The following is an 18,722-nucleotide window of genomic DNA, read 5'->3' on the forward strand; positions in this document are numbered from 1 at the left end:
GAACGAGACACCGTCTGTGTAATTTGCTTTTGGTCCCCATTCTACGTCGTTTGGTCGTTAGAGGAGCCACACCCAATCGAGGGCATCGTCCGGCGCGATCGTCCAAGCGTCCCCCCGAAATGATCAGGATGAGCGGCTGGGCGGTGAGCGTGTCTCGTAAGTCGAGAGCGGGACCTCGTCGGCGTCGCCTGCACCTGGCAGCCCCAGCACGTCGAGCTGAGGATCCAGATCACGCCAGTCACGTCACCTCCCCCCTCGCTTCAACCCCAGAGCAAAAGCAGAGAAAACATAGCTACATTGCCGGAATTATGCCGGGCCAGAGGACGAAGGGGTGTCCTTCTTCCCCGTACGCGACACAGTCGTCCGAGTGAGGCTGTGCGTGGGTATATCCCGTCGTCGGTAGCATCATCGCTTGGACCGAGAGGAACAGGGTGCCCCGGCCCCGGACGTCGCACGAGTGACCCTGGCACGGCGCCGTCCACGTTCGATTCTGCAGCAGGTCGTGTAGGTATCATAGTTGGACAGGCCTACCCCCGGAACGCGGCTCGTGGGCGGCCGAACACACGCAGAGAGAGAGCGCGAATCGGCTCCAGGATTCGCCCGTTACCCAGTTTTCCCCAGCTTCGACCTGGCGCGCTCGCCCATCCTAGCTCGATCGAATGCCGAATTATCTACACGCGGACGCATGCAGATGCTTCTAAATTAAGAAACGCCCGCCGCGAGCTATACGACACACGGGATACACACGGGATACACACGGGACACACACACACACATACGCATACGCATACACACACGCGCAAAAGCGTGTGTTAGCGAGAGACGTTCCAACCGGGAAGCAGGAGAAGAGCAAAGAAAAGGGGCGAGACGCCGAGAAGGTATGTAGGAGGTAGGTGGATGAGAGGGGGGAGACATTCATACGTGGTATAACCCGGCGTAACCCCCGTTGAGGCACCACGACCAGGGCAATAGGCTATCTGACCTTTCCGGGCTGCGGCAAGCTCGCCTGCTACGTACATATCTGCGCATACGTACACATTACATGCGCGTATGCATACAAGATATGCACATATACCGTGCATAAATACCCATGTAGATAAATACTTATGTAGATACGTAGATATGTATATATACATATATACACGCATAGCGTCAGCCCTAGGCAAGCCAGCCCTTTTTCCTCCTTTGGGCAGCGCGCGCCGGCGTCCTCGTCGCTCGACCCCTGCTCGCCCGCTTGTTCAGCACTCGCCGTCTCGTCTCGGCGCGAGCAGATGCGACGCAGGGGGGTTTCCTATCTAGACAGAATGGCATGTTTCGGCAGGGAGGAAAAGCAAAAAAAAAAAATTTTCTAGAACCGCACATCTCTCTCTTTTCTTCTTCCTGGCGTTTCTAGTGAGGTGCGGGATTTCGTGGAGCCGTTTTACATACATGCCGTATACGCACACATACCTGTACGCATGTACGCACATATGTATGCATATATATATCGCCTCTTCGTATTAATACCAGCTATCCGTCGCCGTGCCTTCACTCAAGTCGTTGTCTGAGCAATACGGCTCGGCACTAGAATTATCTAGGATCTACCCCGGACTACGCGGTACACGGCGTCATCCTTCGGTGGCTTGGCAGTGTCTCGCCCACTGTCCGAACGTACCTCGTTTAATCGTCGGAGGATACACACCGGCAATACGAGTGCAGCGCGAGCAATTCCGTCATCATGTGTAGATATATACTGCGTCTGTGGAGTATCTAGTCATAATCCGCATCCCAACCGCCGATTCTCCCCTCTCCCCTCTAGTATTCGATATGGTGAATAGAACATATACGCTGACAGCAGGCCGGAGAGCAAATGTCTTGAACCGGCATCCAAAAGCGAGTACAGCTGGGTAATCGTAGAAAGCGCTCGTGCCAATTCCAGAGCCGGGAACTCCATCCGTGAAGCTACGTACATTGTGGTATACGCGGACGACCGTCCGTTTGAGGAAAAATGCCCTGTTCGTCAGCCCCGACAAAACATAGGAGAATCCGCCACCATCACAACGAGAACCGCCTGGGCGCGGAGAAAAAAAGCCAGCATCGGGCGAGTCGGTGCCTTAGAATCCTGCCGTGGCGAGGGCAGCCGCCACGATAGCGAAGGGGGCGAGAGGGTGATTCAATGTCCTCCCGAATCGTCCCCGTTGATCCCGTTGACGGGCAGCCTTTCCGGAGATCCGTCGCCGCTCTTGATGCCGTTGACCTGCGTCGTACTCGGCGATTCCGTCGACGGCGACAAATTCTCCCCGGTATAGTCGGGTGGTTCGTTCGACGTCATGCTTCTCGGCGTTAGGTGGGCGCCCTCCAGTACGGACTGCTTTTGCTGGTCGGTAAGCAGGTGAGCGAGTCCCTGCTCGACGCAGAGGCGCGCGTAATCGGGCTCGTCTGGCGTCACTGCGACCAGTCCGCCTCTTCGCGGCACCCTGTGCTCGGGAAACGGGCTTTTGCTGGGCTGATACTGCCTGGGTCTGTCCTCGCCCACTAGTTGCCCGTTCACGTAATACTTGTACCGTGGCGCAAACGGTCCGCGGCTCTCCGCATCGGGATCCTGCTTCCATTTTGCCGGAGTACTCCACGTTGCGAGGGAAGACTCGTGCTCTGGAAGTTCGCAGTAGCAGATGGATAACTTGATATCGCGAAGGTGAGGTATGGTAGGGACGATAGGGAGAAAGTCGGTCTCCTTCGGAAAATGTCAGCGCATGCGACATCCAGTGCCTCGTAATTATGCTCACCTTGACAAAGAACATATCGGTTCCGAAGAAGCATTTCGCCGCTTCGCCGCGAAGTTCTTCGAGTTTCTTGTAGCCGATTGTCCGTGGATCGCCTCCATAATAATCAGGTAGCTGTTCTCCCAAGTGGTAAAGTTTGCCTTCGGTGAGGGCATATCTCTCTTGTTCGAGACGCCATATGACCTTCTTCGCTATATCTGATACCGGTTTGTGTTGCCAGGCAGGATCTGAAGGGCCGTTAGCGCCGACCGCGCGACCCAAAAAAAAAAGGGGGGGGGGGGGGGGGGATGGGAGACGATAGGAGAACTCAGGAGCGGCTCACATTTCGATAGCGCAGTGTCCTTCTCACCAAGGAGTAATGCGACCTGAGTGTTAAGCAGCCACTGGTCGCGCCCGTCTGCGTGTCCAGTAGCCGAAGGGTCGATCGTGTCGTACCGAACACCTTGAGCCCTGGCAAAGAGTTCGGCAACTTCCCCTCGCTTCGGGTCGGGGCAGCCATCCAGCCATCGCAATAAAGGAGGCAACTTGGAAATACGTATTCTCTCCTCCTCTTCGCGGGCCCGTTGAATCTCAGCTTCGCGCGCTGCCTGCTCCGCCAGTTGGCGCTCTCGCTCTTTTCGCTCCTCTTCTTCCCTCAGGCGTCGCGCCTCCTCGGCGGCTTCCCTTTCGCGACGGATTCTAGCCTCTTCTTCTTGTCGCCTACGCTCCTCCTCCTCCTCCTTCCGTTTCCTTTCCTCTTCTTCTCGTCGTTTTCTCTCTAGCTCTTCCCTCTGTCTCCGCTCCTCCTCTAGTCGAGCTTTTTCCTCTTCTTCCTTGCGTTTCTTCTCTTCTCTCTCGAGACGAAGCCGCTCCTCTTCCCGAAGACGTTTTTTCTCGGCCTCCTCTTGTCTCCTAGCTTCCTCCTGCCTCCTGGCCTCCTCCTGCCTCCTGGCCTCCTCCTGCCTCTTGGCTTCCTCCTGCCTCCTGGCCTCCTCTTGCCTCCTAGCTTCCTCCTGCCTCCTAGCTTCCTCCTGCCTCTTGGCCTCTGCCTCTTGTTTCCTCCTCTCGGCCTCCTGATGCTGCCGCTCGACCTCTCTCTTCTTTGCTTCCTCGGCGGCGACGACCTCCAGTTCGGCTTGCCGCTTCTTTGAGTCCTTCCGCTCACGCTCGGCCTGGGCCTCGCTGTCTTCCGCGGAGGGTGCCCGGTGGCCATCGCGCATCTCCACGTCAATATCCTCTGAAGCCACAACGATGCTGGCCTTCTCCAGAGGACTTGCCTTGTCGGATTCCTTGCGGTCGCGGTTCGTCTTCCTGGCCTTGGGAGCCTCCTTCCGATCAGCTTCTAGGGGCCGCTGTCGTTTCGCGGGGTCACGTGACGGGTCCCGCTTCGGCTGGCGGTCGTCCGGGGAAGAATTCAGGAATTGACGTCTCTCTTTGCTCTCGGAATCCAGCTTCCTCCTCTTCACGGGCGCCTCGCTGTCTTCTTTATCGCCCGAACCATGACGAGGCGGTGTGACGCTGGATCGCGGCCTCTTGCCCGGGCCATCGCCCATAGACATCCTATCGTTAGATTCGTCGCGCTTTATCGCTTTTGTCCTATCGTGGTACTTTTCAGAAAGCCGTTCCGATCGCTTCTCCGAGGTTTCATCGTTCCTCGCGTCGCTATGGTTAGCTGTAGAATTGTTCGATGCCATACTCGCACGCCGTTGCTTTTCTCGGTGGCCTTTCAGATCTTTGCCTGAAATCAGCTTCCTTCGCGGGGGCTGTTTCGCAGCCTCGCCGTCAGACGATCTGTCGGCAAGGTCCGGGTCTGCTAATTTTGACTTGGTCGGGTGGGGCTTGGGTCTCGTCGGGGATGCTTCTCGATCAGGCGTCGTAGTGTTGGGTGCCCGATCCTCCTTCTTGGGCCGCCCTGGTCCACGTTTGGGAGAGGTCTGCTCGTCGCGGTGGGCGAGAGAATGTGAGGATCTCTTCTCCTTGGGGCTGGTGGTGATTTTGGCTGATGATGCGGTCCTCTTCTTCGTGTCGGCGTCGCGAGAGGGACTAGACTGTCTACGTTTGTGAGACCGGGAGAGTTCAGAGTTCGACTCGTTTCGGTTTGCACGGCGCGACTCCTGGTCCAGCTCACGATCACGATCACGCTTGCCCGGGGACTTAGTCTTCGAAGAACCCTTCGAGGCTTTCTTATGTTCATCGTAGGCGTTCTTCAAGATATGCTCCTCTTCTTTCCACATCGGACCTTCGCGACGCCTGGCCAACTCGTAATAAGTCTGACCTTTGTACCGACGTGTCGGGTCGAAGTCCGAGGCGTTGAGGAGGAGCTTAATGACCTCGATATTTTCCCCTCCGATGGCGGCGAGCATCGGTGTTCCATAATCAGTAGGAAGGCTCGCTACTGGACGTGGATCGGGGTTCGCGCTCCCTAACGCGAGGAGGAGCTCGACGACGAGACTATGACCACCACGAGCCGCGTTAACCAAGGCTTCCGAGTCATCGCAGCGTTCCTTCACTTGCAGGATACGGGTCACCGTCTCGTTGTCGCCTCGGGCGGCCGCTTGCCTAAGGGTCTTATCGTCCAGATTCATATACAGCAGGTGATTGCTTGTCTTGGTCGACCGTACCGCGCCGCCACGACGCTGGGCAGCCAAAGTGCTGCTTGCTGACGCTACAGGTGACCGGCGGGGGCTCTCTGGCCCATGGGATGAGAGGCTGTCCGGCAAGTCGTGGGGCGCGTGGTCTTCGGAAGTACGACGCAGTTCTCCTACCCTCTCCTTCGCCTCTCGCAGTGCAGCACGGATTTCTTCGGCGTACTCTATGTCGTCGGGTACCTTCTCTAACGGTTCGTGGCCTTCGGCATCTGCCTTGCGGGGGTTCACGCCAGCTCTCAGCAATAGCTTTACCACACCCAGATGGCCGTTCTCTACGGCATCCAGCAGCGGCGTTTCTTTGTCGCTGTTTCGGCAGTCTAAATTGCATCCTGCGTCGATTAGTAGCTGGACAATACGCTCGTGGCCGTTCAGCGATGCAACTTGCAGAGGCGTATTCCCAGCGTAGTCGGCAAAGTTCAAATCATCGGGTCGTTCAGTCAGCCGCTTCTTCGCGACCTCATATTCGCCCTTTGCGCACGCCTTCGCTAGCAAGGTCTGCCCGTGGTTGTCGACGTGCTTCTTGTGGGGCGGCATCCTAGCGGGCGACATGGTCGATTCGCCTGTGATGGGAGTGGCGATGCTCCTCAGCTTAGAGCTCCGGGGATGCGGGCTCCCGCTGGCAGACGAATCATCAGAGTGGTAATCGGTCGGGTGAAGGGGGGCCGGGACACGCCTCTTCTTGGTGCTGAGCCCATTCGAAGACGAGTGGGAAGGGAGTTGCGTCGAGAGACTGCGTCGGTGCGTCCGGCCGTGTGGCGAGAGCGATCGATTCTGGGCAGGATTCTTGTCGTGATTCGATTGGGCGCTCGAGGATTTGTAGCCCTTCTCCTTCACGCCGGCGAGGCCATCGAGGCCGGCGTCGGAAATGCGCGGTCGACGAACCTTGCGAGACTCGCCCTCGTCGTCGGATTCGGCCTTGGGTGCCTTTCGCTTGCTCGGCAACAACCTATCGACGGACTTGGACTTATTGCCGACGGGATCTTTGGGCTTCGCTTTGGGAGATTCCGAGTCTGAGTCAGAATTGGCATCGCCGGATTTACGACGTCTGTGGGCTTGATCCTGACGATCGCGATGGTGCGGCGGGGGGGATGCTGGCGCCGAGCTGAAGCCGCTCGAGGTATCTTTGTTATTATTGCTGTTTCGAGCCTGCCTCTCTTTTTCGACCGGTCGCTTCTTCCTGGCCAGAGCGGGCCCGGCATCGTTGGACGGGCCACCATCGCGGCTGCCATTCTTCTCATCCCTCGGAGGCTTCTTCGGGGACGGCAAAATATCGTCAATCTCGCCGTCGCTCTTGTCTTCGTACTTGATGACCTTCCGCGGCTTCGACGGTGAGATGCCATCTTTACCCGGAAGCACGATCGTCTCGGCATCCGAATTCTGGTCAGGCCCGACCTCGTCGTCGTGCGCACTCGCAGGAGATATCGCAGCTCGCAAGTCTCTGCCTACGGACAGGAGTTTGGCGGACAGGAGATATTTATTGTGGTTGTGCTTGTTGCTATCGTCGTTGTTGTTGTTGTTGCTGCTATTGTTGTTACTTGTGCTGGTGTTAGTCGCGGCACTGCTCGCTGTCACCGTAGGCTTGAGATCGTCAGACTCAGCGACTCCCCGCTTTGGAGAGGCAGCCTGTTTCGTGTTTGCGGACTCGACAGCATTCTGCGCATCCATAGCATTCAATTCATATACCGAAATATAATACAGTGCACCATCATGGCCACTCGTGGGTGACTATAAGGAGAGATTTGCGTTGAAACGTCGTTGCGGACCGGGCGGGTATGGACTGCTGCTCTACAAGGGTGAGGAGGATGGGTGAAACGGTCGGTCGCGGATCAAACGAATCCAGCAAACCGTGAGAAGGGCAGGTTGAGGACGGGTGGCGATGGGAGACGAGGAGGAGCAGAGAGCAAAAGGAAGCGCTATTTGCTGATATACGGCAGGAGATCGGATGGACGGGCAGGGCGCGTCGTGAATGACGGTCACGAGATTTTGGGCGAGTATGTTTATTTTTTTTGGTTAGGGGGAGGTGTAGAAATTTACTGGTGAGGTTGAAATGGATGGTAGGTTAAGGTACAGCAGAAGGGATGGGGAGGATTACAGCCGGGCAGAGAGGCAAGCAAAGCAGGCATATAGTAGTACCTCAGACATCTGTTAGAAACAGGCAAGGCGAGTAAAAAGAGGAAGAAACACCGACACCAGCCCGTACAGGTCGCGGGCTATGCCTGTACGAGTATGGGCATGGGGCATGCACGGGATAGATAGGTATAGGGTGCATCAGGAGGACAACAGCCAATGGCCATCAGGCACATATGCAGGTAACAGGTAGCCGGCGGGAGGTCAAGCAATTAATGGGTATTGGTGGTATGCGGCTATGGGGCATACCGTGGTGATAGCGGGAGATTGTCCAGATTATGTTAACAAATAAGGCAAATATGGACGGGAAGACAAGGGGAAAAGGGCATACACGTAAGTACCGGCGATGATGTATAGTATTGTGCCCAAGGTAAGGCGGCCTGCTGCGGTACGAAGGCCTATAGATTCTCTAAGTAAGTTAAGTATTGTAAACACGAAAATACGCACACACACGTACATACGCCACAATGCGCCTCTTGTGGAAGACAGATGGAAGACAGGAAGGAAGACGGCAAGGGTATAATCAAGCATTGCTCAGGTAGGTCGGGAGGGAGTCGGGCGACCTCCTACGTGAAGTGAACCTTGGGACAGCCAAGGATAGGGATTAGGTGATTATAGTAGGTACGCAGGCCTCGAGAGGAGAGAAGAGCGGAGAGGAGAGGTAGAGAGGATACAAGAGAGTGCGAGGAGGCGAGGGTGCTAGGGCCTAGCCCAGATTCGTATGACTAGCGGTTGTAGGTACTAGGTACATTATCTCCGAAGGTTAGGAGGCAGGCAGCTAGCCTAATAGAGCGGTGCGGATTCGCGGTCAGTTATTACCTGCCTGCCTCTACCTTAGGTACCTATAGTATATTGCTTAGGTGGGCCCCTCTTACCCTAGGTACTTACAGGTACCTCTATCTTATACACATATAGTATGGTGCGGTGCGTACCTATGTATGCGTGTAGATATTTACGTACTGTATGAGTATGCACCTAGGTACTGCAAGCGTTACCTGTAGGCCACGGGCCACAAGGCTTACAGGCTATGGCGTGTCGTGTCTGTGTCAGGGCACATGGGCATACTAATCAACGCTAATATATCTCACCACCCGGCGGACGAGTAGGTGTGGTGGCACTAGGACTTCGCAGGCAGCGCTCCCTTGCCGTGCGCCGGCCAGTCCACGATCAATTTCCATCCTCAGTCTACTCGGCTGGGCCCCTGCTGGCGATTGGCTGTCTGGCCGGATACGGATGGGTCGGGTGGCCGGTATTTCCACAACTCTGCATACACATAGGCCCCCGTTCCATTTCTCACCTCCCCCCGACAGCGGTGGCCCCTGGTAATGGCCCTCCCCTCCCGAGACGGTACACACAACCCGCGGTACGATACACACAACCGTAGGTACCTACCGGGGACACACACAATATGTACGTGTACCCATAGCGTAGGACACCTGCCCATTTTCCACCCCCCCCCCAACCCGCCCACCCTCACGGACCACCACCTCCTAAACTCCCAGCCTGGTCTCAGGCTAAGGGAGTAGGGTTGCCACCCCAGAGGGCTGACGCTACCAATCCCGTCCACGCAAAAATGATGCGGATGTGAAGTACATGGTACATGTCATACAGTGGCAAGCAGGGGGGCCCGGCCAGTACCACCTCAATACCACCTCAAGATCACGTATACGAGTACGTGTATACATACAACGCACATCACGCGTCTTACACGTAGATAGGAGACGACGAGGCCGGCCCGGCGCTGCTCCTATATGTACGCGTAGAGACATCTGCCTAAGGAGGTAGCTCGTGATATCTAGGTCCTCCTCTGCCGACCCTGCCGACCCCACAGCCTGATGGCACAGTTATAGTGCTTATAGATGGAATCCTTCACAAGACTGCCAGGCTCTCGATCGAGGATACAGGTACCTGCGTGTTCTGGGTGCGCGCTGGAGGCACGTACGGTGTGGCCGGTGTGGGCAAGGTACCTTAGGCTAGGCCAGGTACTTCCTATATTAAGTACCTTAACAGGTACGCAGAATGTTGGCTCTGACATTCTCGATTAATTGCCGTCTCCAAATAAAACCTGTATACATACATACCCTCGCCCTTCCACCGTGCAGCCCAACAAACCCACCCTCTCTTCTCTACTCATATACCACACGCAAATCTGGCCAGTCCGACCACGTCTCTTCTCCCCCCCCCCCCCCTCTTTCTTCCCCTCCCCTTCTCCCTCCCTCTCTCTCTCTCCCTTCCTCCCCCTCTCCCTCAGCTTCTCTTTGTCTTGTCCTTTCTTCCGCATCCCGTCCAGACGTCCATCCATCCGCAAAATTCTCTCCCCTTCATCCACACCACCGCGCCACCCCTTGACCTTCCCTCGGCCTGATAAGCCCTTCCCCGCCGATCGTCTTCCACACCCCCTCTCCCCTCCTCAGCTTCCCTATCTAAACCCAGCAAACTCGACACGATAATATATGATCCCAGCCTTACCTGCTGCTTTCCACGAAATATCTCTGGGCTATTGCCACGTGAGGTTGTATTGCCCCCCCTTTGTATGACGAGGCATTCGCGCATCCCGCCGGATAGCCACTCACGGCAATCCTGAGCTACCGATTCTGCCTCGACCGAAGCCCGGGGGCGTCCTCTCGGGACTTACTGGCTGGCGTGGCCAATAAATACACGGCCATGGCTAGCAGATCAGTGGATAGGTCTCTCGACAGCCTCGTGCTCCCCGACTTCCTCGAACATGTCCGAATCCCAGGCTTACCCCCGGCAGCATATTACATCTCTGATTTTATCACGTCAGAGGAAGAGAGGGTCATGCTCGAGAAAGTGCGGTTTTCAGTGACTGTCGAGTCCATGCTTATCCTAACCGCCGCCTAACCGGGACACAGATCGCCTCCGCGCCGAAGCCACGCTGGAAGCAGCTTACCCACCGACGACTACAAACTTGGCCATCCGATCTCGTAAATGACAAGCTGATCGATGCCCCCTTGCCGGCCTGGCTAGACGAGCCAGTGGTGCGGCGTTTAAAGTCCATCCGACTTTCGCCAGATTCCGAGTCCGATGTGTTTTCCAACAGCCCCCACCGGAAGCCGAATCACGTCTTGATCAACGGTACGTAACGCGCGGGGAAATATCTGCACTGAGGACCCTATCGTGCTCGTTTCCCACGATCCGCGACTCTTGACATCTATATCCCTCGGTTGCGTGGGGTCGAATATTGGTTCGGCCCAGTGTATCAGTGCCGTGTCATATATCGCCAAGATCGTAGTAATCCTTGACAGGCGCCATGTTCCAGCCCGTGCAATATATTAATTTTATATTCAGAATACCCCCCGGGGATCGGCATTATGCCTCACAAGGTAAGAAACGCTATCGGGTCACCGGGTGATGGGCCGCTCATCCTGAAATAGGACGGCGCTGCGTACCACCCAATTGTGTGCACAGTGAGCCTCGGAGCCAGCCTCTGCCTCGATATCTATAAACTTAAAGAGGACGGAACCCTAGAGACTAAGCCGGAATGGAGGATCCTGCAGGAGCCCAGAAGCCTGCTGATAACTACTTCGGCTCTTTACACCGATTTCCTTCACGGCATCGCGGATATCATGGAGGACGTAGAACTCGCGGAGAGCACTGTTGCCAACTGGAGTCTCCTTCGATCGCCCAGCGACTTCGCAGAAGGTCGCAACACCCGGAAAACGCGCACTAGCTTAACGTACCGGGACGTTCTGGCCGTCTCGAAGCTTGGGGGCAAGCTCGGGCTCTTCAAGAAGAGGTAGTGCGCAGGTGACTTCGGCTTCACAGCAGGCCAGGTATCATCCTCCACTTTCGTAGCACCTTTTCGCGGCCAAACTTTTCGCCATACCACCTCTTAGTGCCATGAGCAGTGACCCCGAGATTAACGAAAACAAACAACGAGGCGCAAGCCAGCGTTCTATTGTATAGCTGGCCGGTTGGCGCTGCGACCGTCGCCAGAACGAGGTACAGCACACACTCGCATGTGTAATGGGGACACACGAGATATGCGAATAGGCCGTCCTCGGGTAGCGAATACTTCTTCAAGCGAAACAGGTAGCTGTGGCATCGGTACTGCGTGAAAGACGAAGCTAAGAATAAGGGAACGCCAATAATGGCATTGAATGGCAAGGTCTTGATGTTGAAGGACCACGGATCAGAAGCTTGGATCGATCCTACGCGATTGTTTATTAGAATGCCAACAAATAGGACGCCGCTATAGCACTTACCAGACCCCTCAACCCAAATAGATACACTCATACACAAGTAAAATGCGAGTCCCAGTAGCCAATGGATGACCCACATCTTCGAGGGCGAAGGTCGGACAAGGACTACTGACTCGTAAAGACGCCTGGCACCTTGGAGGCTCATCAGGAACCACACCAGGATGACCTGGCTGACGGACATGGATGGACGCCCAGTCTTCGCCTCGTGCTCGACGACGAATTCGAGGGCCCTGCCGCGGCAGAGGAACTGGACCGCCCAGAAGGCGGAGCCGGATAGGGAGAGGACGTAAAAGTGGCGGAACCACGAGTGCGGGACCTGGGACGCGGAGGTGGCCCAGCTGACGGCGCGCAGAAGCCGTCCCTCACCGCCGGCCTCGCCCTCCTCTCCCTTCTTCGCTCTCGACGACGACAGAGGAGACGAGGAGCTCCGCGCGCCGTACGGCATGAACAGGCGCCGCAGGGACTCCGGGGTGCCAGCAGCGGCAAGGGTCGTGGCGGTCGCGAGGACGTAGAAGAGCTGGCAACACGTCGCCGGGGTGAAGCCGGGACCAGGGCCGAGGAGGCCAGACGCCACCGCCATCTCGAGAGGCAGGGGAAAGAAGCGAGCCCGGGTGGCAGGAAAAGGGTCTGCTGGAAGCCGGAAGCTGGGAGGTGAGAGGGGAGAGGTCAGTGGGGAGAGGTCAGGGGGGAAAAGGGATTCCTCAAGCCCACAGAGGTAGGTAGCTGTGTAGCCGAGTATATGTGTATATACCTGCACAGACCCAGCTCCTCGCGGCTTCGTGGACACTCTGGCAGCTCCTTTTAAAATAACCAACCCTATAAATAAGTTTGGGGCGAGTGTTAATCGATTACTTAAGCTATTGCTGCCACTATTAATTACCTACGCTGCATCATTAATTACGCCGTATTACTTACTGTATAAGCTAGGATTAGGTATGCATGTATCGATATTGTGTCATATGGGGTGCAGATACGTGATCAAGTCCTCTCTTGCCATCGCAGACTCCGTGTTCGCGCCTGAAAGGGTAGAAATTTTTTTTTTTTTTTTCCTCGTATAGCTTTATCTTTAATGTTGAAGAGGAACAGCGCGGGAAAGAAATAGGTGTCTAAAACCTGGACGTGGCCCCAAGGCGGTGAGATAAGTGTGATATGTGCTTTATTGCATAAATAGTCTTGCTGTATAACGCGGCAATGGGATTATGCGGTGTGGGATCTGGCTAATATGTTCCTCTTCCAGGAGTTGGTTCTCGTCGTCGTAACTCGGCGCATTTTGGTGACATTAGTTGTGTGTACGATACACGCACACACTAGATTTCCGAACGAGCAGCTTATGGTAGGCTTAGACGTTAGTTCTTCCTCGTTAACCTAGTGTTGTTTAGTCTCCTAACCTCGACTAAAGCCAGAGAGTGTTGGAACTCCGGGGGAGGCAAGGGCTGGAGGGGATTGTTCCTAATGGGACCGGCTTCAAGGTACTCGGGTATGCTCTGGAAATCTCGTCGCCAGTGTGTATAGTGTACCTAGTACGTACGTTCGTATTAGAGAGGTAGGGATGCTATCCTCGCCTACCCGACTGGGGATGATACTGAGTATGGAAGGCGAACGGGATCAATATCTTACCCGCCAGTTCACAAGGATCCGCCTCGTTTTTAGGCCATGTCCCATTATGCAAGTTTCACCCATATGAAGATACTGAACACTCATAGCCCCAAAGCAGCCAGACCCATTATTGCTGAAAATCGAAGGATACGTCCCCCCTTCTCCCCCCCCCCCAAAAAAAACCTCTCCCATCCAGGTCACTTTCTACAAGAGTTGTGAACCTTTCAAATTGCGCCTAACAACAGGACGTCAAGCTTTGGCTTTAAAATTGGGGCACGTTATACAGCCAGATATCTTATTACTAAACTCTCAGTGCCACCATAAGATGATCTGTGCCGGATAAGTTGAGTTCGACAGGGAGTTATGAGGTATTGAGCCAATCATACCAACACAGGGCGGAGCCTTTTAACGAGACTCGGGAGACTATAGAGATATGCTATAATTACGTCGCGTGGAGACGTAGACGCCTGCGTCTCCCTCGTGGGATACGTAGGCTTGTAAGGAGGATTCCTTCCTCTAGGTAACAGTCGCTCAGTCACCCACTGGTCACCCGAGGTACTTGGCAACTAACCAACCTGGACAAACTACAAGACCAAATAAATAACACACCTAAAACTGCTGTTGTCTTGGTTGAGTGGCTCGTTTAGCATCGTGGGGCGCCCAAAGCCAACCTCAGAGCACATGGTCCACCAAAGCGATAGACACTTCACCAGGGTTGAATATACCGGGAAAATATCTGCTGTGCGTTACCTAGCGTCACACATATTAGTTAATTAACCGTATTCACCAGCCGCCTATTACTCCGGACGTGGCGACCTAGTTGCCCTGTGAAGAACTGGAAGCTTGTTGAGCCTAGTAGGTAACTCGGCTGATATGCTTTATTGTGATACGTTACTCCCTAAAACATACTCCCATAAATACTCCCCCTATTACTTGAGCTTCGGGCAACGTACTGACAACGAGGCTAATGATTATGTGATATTGCCCCTGGACACGCCTCCCCTATAGGGGCAATACTAACACCCTCCCAGCCTTTTCGTCATTGTGGAACTAGAATACCGACATTCCCTCCTACTAGAACCAGGGCTATCCGGGTAGGGTTCCTTGGGCTTTAGGTAATATAGCTAGCTAGCTAGCTAGCGTCCGGAGATACTCCTGTTCAGAGAAATGTAAGTATCGCAATATAATGAAGCGAAATGTCTATACCTGTGTTTATCAAAGCAGGCGAATACAACCTCTATAGGAAGAAGGTAGTGTCACTCTACCAAGTCTAGTAAAACAGGGAGTATATAATGGTATTTAGGTGGAAAATAAACTATCCCTCCTTGAATCCAAGCATAAGTTTATGAACTTTACTGCTAGGCTGTGCTCTTCGTCTCGGCTTCAACGCTCTTCTCCCATCACCCCTAATAGCTGTTACAAGTCCACTAGACGTTATTACCTCTACCACCATAGACACATCAACGTCGAAGAATGAATATCTTGCCGGGTGTACGCATCACATTAGGATGGTCGGCCATGAGTACCGTCAATAGAGGATTGCTGCCCATTCACCTCTCGTCCAGCAGTATAGATACTTTATTTTCGTAACACTTAGTACCCCTACTCGACATTTCTATTTGACAGAATACTGAATTTCTACTGAATGTGTATAATTATGTATGTACAATGGTAGCTTGTCGGGGCATATGTCAGGGTGAATATCCTTTGTGCGACTGTCCTTTTATCCACATATCGGGTTACCGAAGGATTATAGATAAAGGGTTTCGGGAAAACTCCGGCCCTCCCCGAGGGCTGACATCATTGCCAGATTTACATACTGTAAGCTGGATTTGCGAATTCGCCCCGCTGAACAACTAGTCTGAAATCCTCAAGAGCGAAGAACAAGACTTCGTTGCAAGGGGTTGAGAGGAGTGCCCGACGGCACAGTGGATCAACCCTCGTGGAACTGACCTGTGTACTAAGTCTCTCAAGATGGCTACCACAGTGGACAAGGTATGGTTGTCTGTCTATCTGCTGATGGCCAAGTCGCTAACCTGCTTGCAGATCAAGGAGATCGAGGCCGAGGTACGTGGGCGTGGCCCCCTGAAATGTGCGCTGGTGTGCTGAGGCGTCTGCCTGGACAGATGGCCCGAACTCAAAAGAACAAGGCGACTTCGTTTCATCTCGGCCAGCTGAAGGCCAAGCTGGCCAAACTAAAGCGAGAGCTCCTGTCCCCCTCGTCTGGCGGAGGTGGCGGGGGCCCTGGCTTCGACGTGGCCAGAACCGGCGTTGCCAGCATCGGCTTCATCGGATTCCCATCGGTAGGGAAGAGTACTCTGATGAGCAGATTGACTGGCCAGCACTCGGAAGCCGCCGCATACGAGTTTACCACGTTGACTTCGGTACCTGGACAGGTCATGTACAACGGTACGACGGTCGCCGCTCTCCTCGCCCAATACGCCTCGAACTGGCCCTCTCGGGGGTTACTTCTCTAACATTATGCTTTGTAGGGGCGCCGTTGCAAATGATTGATCTTCCGGGTATCATCGAGGGGGCCAAGGACGGGAGAGGCCGTGGTCGCCAAGTCATCGCTGTCGCTAAGACGTGTCATTTGATCTTCATCGTGTTGGACGTAAACAAACCCTTGACGGACAAACGAGTCATTGAAACCGAACTCGAGGGATTCGGGATCCGTATCAACAAAGAACCGCCCAATATCACCTTCAAGAAGAAGGACAAGGGTGGACTTAACATCACCAGTACCGTGCCGCTAACCCACATCGACCACGATGAGATCAAAGCTGTCATGGCCGAATACCGTATCAACTCGGCAGACATTGCCATCCGCTGCGACGCAACGGTTGACGATCTGATCGACATCCTGGAAGCCAAGAGCCGCAGCTACATCCCCGTCATCTACGTCCTCAATAAGATCGACGCAATCAGCATCGAGGAACTGGACCTGCTGTACCGAATACCCAACGCCGTGCCCATCAGCTCTGAACACGGATGGAACGTTGACGAGTTGATGGAGGTCATGTATGCCTCGACTTCTCGGCTTCCCTATGGGCACATGTATCGCACACATGGCTAATCTCCTTTCTCATGCAGGTGGGATAAGTTAAAATTGGTCCGGGTTTACACGAAGCCGAAAGGGAAGATGCCGGACTACTCATCGCCTGTGGTGCTGCGTTCCACTAGGTGCACAGTCGAGGACTTTGTAAGTACTCCTTCTCCGTGCGCTCGGCCTGGCCGACAGGGCCCTCCTGACAAGGGAACCTCAAGTGCAACGCAATCCACCGAAGCATCGTCGAGCAATTCAAGACGGCCATCGTGTACGGCAAGTCCGTGAAGCACCAACCTCAACGCGTGGGGCTCGCCCACGAGCTGGCGGACGAGGATATAGGTATTGTCATTTCCAACTTGCCGACTCGCCCCCCTGTCTGTCCGGACACGCACAGGAGTGCCCCGGGTGCTAATGCTTTCCCCTCTCAGTAACGATTGTTAAGAGATGAGTAAATACAGAACGGGACTCCAAAAGGGGGGGTGTGGTGGTGGTGGTTAGGACCCTTGATGCGCCTTTTAACACATGCACGGCCAGAAGGGGTGATCGAGTTCCAACCAGTCTCGGCTGGCTCGCGGGCGCGCCCCCGCGGCCGCAAAAGGGCCGCAGGTTCTACCTAGATAGCACAATGGACAGACGGATACGTCTAGCGAGCATCTCCCAACTCACGACGCCGTTGGGCAGCTTCGAGAGCAGGGGGATGCGGCTATCTGCAGATTCACGGATCAAGGGACAGGCCGTAGCCGATGCGGCGCACGAGCAACGGAAAGTGTTGTTTGCTTTTTCTGGAAAAGCCCGGTCATGCAAAAAATGGTACAGCAGTGATCGATTTTGCTGTGCTGTGCTGTGCGCAAGGATGTCCGACGACGCAGGTCCTGCGTGGCCTGCGAGGAGGTGGCCGAGTGTCCTCCTCCCGCGGCCCCCCTTTTGCCCACCTAATTATCATTTATTTATTTATCTCAAGACTGTCTATCTATCATTTGTCGGCTTTTGGGTTCTACGCGACGTAGATGTTGATATTCCCTCTCTCGCGGGTTGTCCCTGGGATGGGCCTACTATTGCCTACCAGATACACCTATGTGCATACGCCTACACAGGCGCATACAGCTACGCATACGCATACCTCCATACATACACACCTAGTGAAAGCCGCTGTCCACCTACACTTGCGCCCAATGCCTGAGGGCCGCTCTCCGCAGCCTCCAAAAGACCCAAAGCTGCAAATCGACACCACCTGCATAACCGAACGGGCCTCAGTTGATGCGGCCATGTCTCCGACGAGGCGTGGGGATGGGGAGGAGGGGAGAGACGCATGGACGGTGCCTTGCCTATCAATATATTCCAGGCCGTTGACACACGCTTCGCGGCGGCTGGCACGCACGTCCACATCCAGCATATACCTGCACCACCTCACATATATGCCCTCCTACTCACACTCACGCGCAGACACGCCCGACGCGATGTGCGAGAGATATGAGAGGTATGAGCTGGGTATGTATGGATACATTCGTCTCTCGTCTCTCCTCGTCCCCTCTCGTCTCCCCCCCCTTTTTTTCTTTCTTTCTTTTCCCTTTGCGCCACAGCGACGGGGCCAACAGCTTTGCCGGCTTCTGTCTTGGCCCTGTATTCTATCGTAGCACCTTAACGATCGGGATATTTTCGACCAGTCAACAACCTAGCATCTAGATTATCCACTCCAACGAGTGGCCGAACGGCAAATTGGTACCTGGCTCCGACCTTTCACAGCGCGTCTCTAGCCGCCGGCGGTACGTCTGACTGTCCCCTTCGTCGAGAAAGTTCTCGATCGTCTGAACTTTTTGGGGGTCACTACGGGGCTGGAGGCGACACTCCCCAATCCGACCTTCGCTCACCCAACAGGCGGCGTTGCCTGTCCTGCCCCTCTCTGCCTGTCTCTCGGTATCTCTCTGTCTCGGCCCCTCTGTCTCTCTCTCTCTCTCCAGCCTAAGCGACTTCGCCCGATGCCCATCCCCTCGTAACGCCTCTACCCATCTTGGGGCCATGCGGCACAACCTTGCTACTACACGCCGTCCCGGATCCCGTAGCTGGCTTGATTCGATGACAAATGGCACCATTCTAGCCCTCATATTTCCGTTGCCGTCGTTTTCGTTCGTAGGCAACTCAAAGCGATTCCAATGCTACCGTACACACACTGCATTTGCTGGGTGCTACGTTCGAGGACGCTGAGCTACCTGCCTATCGCTCAGCAGCCTCATTTTGAGCTTTGGCAGCCTCGGTCGTCTGGCAGGCCGGCTCTGGCGACTCGTTACGAGGCCCCAATATGCGACACCCGCGACAGTGGCTCCCTTGGCGGCTGTCTTCC

The 18,722-nt window shown here is 54.9% G+C and overlaps 4 protein-coding genes across 4 annotated transcripts; 2 read left to right on the forward strand and 2 right to left on the reverse strand.

Annotated features, from left to right (window-relative positions):
- Positions 1 to 1,820: 1,820 nt before the first annotated feature.
- On the reverse strand, positions 1,821 to 3,031 carry GGS23DRAFT_7320 (uncharacterized protein). The gene is made up of 2 exons (XM_051521229.1): positions 2,766 to 3,031; positions 1,821 to 2,713 (listed from the first exon to the last, which is right to left on the reverse strand). The coding sequence occupies exons 1-2, from the start codon at positions 2,797 to 2,799 to the stop codon at positions 2,094 to 2,096; spliced, it is 654 nt and encodes a 217-aa protein (XP_051376725.1). The 5' UTR covers positions 2,800 to 3,031; the 3' UTR covers positions 1,821 to 2,093.
- A 6,992-nt stretch (positions 3,032 to 10,023) lies between these two features.
- GGS23DRAFT_7353 (uncharacterized protein) lies at positions 10,024 to 11,287 on the forward strand. Its single transcript, XM_051521232.1, has 4 exons — positions 10,024 to 10,327; positions 10,390 to 10,612; positions 10,826 to 10,860; positions 10,912 to 11,287. The coding sequence occupies exons 1-4, from the start codon at positions 10,181 to 10,183 to the stop codon at positions 11,275 to 11,277; spliced, it is 771 nt and encodes a 256-aa protein (XP_051376726.1). The 5' UTR covers positions 10,024 to 10,180; the 3' UTR covers positions 11,278 to 11,287.
- Positions 11,140 to 12,566, reverse strand: GGS23DRAFT_7372 (uncharacterized protein). Its single transcript, XM_051521234.1, has one exon. It carries the CDS (start codon positions 12,317 to 12,319, stop codon positions 11,297 to 11,299), a length of 1,023 nt encoding a protein of 340 aa, XP_051376727.1. The 5' UTR covers positions 12,320 to 12,566; the 3' UTR covers positions 11,140 to 11,296.
- A 2,573-nt stretch (positions 12,567 to 15,139) lies between these two features.
- GGS23DRAFT_7418 (P-loop containing nucleoside triphosphate hydrolase protein) lies at positions 15,140 to 17,112 on the forward strand. Its single transcript, XM_051521238.1, has 7 exons — positions 15,140 to 15,330; positions 15,382 to 15,402; positions 15,462 to 15,744; positions 15,828 to 16,356; positions 16,429 to 16,537; positions 16,603 to 16,723; positions 16,813 to 17,112. The coding sequence occupies exons 1-7, from the start codon at positions 15,310 to 15,312 to the stop codon at positions 16,830 to 16,832; spliced, it is 1,104 nt and encodes a 367-aa protein (XP_051376728.1). The 5' UTR covers positions 15,140 to 15,309; the 3' UTR covers positions 16,833 to 17,112.
- The last annotated feature ends 1,610 nt before the right edge of the window (positions 17,113 to 18,722 follow it).

The sequence above is a fragment of the Durotheca rogersii genome (assembly GCF_024521655.1).
Source record: "Durotheca rogersii strain YMJ 92031201 chromosome Unknown GGS23scaffold_1, whole genome shotgun sequence".
Taxonomy (NCBI): domain Eukaryota; kingdom Fungi; phylum Ascomycota; class Sordariomycetes; order Xylariales; family Xylariaceae; genus Durotheca; species Durotheca rogersii.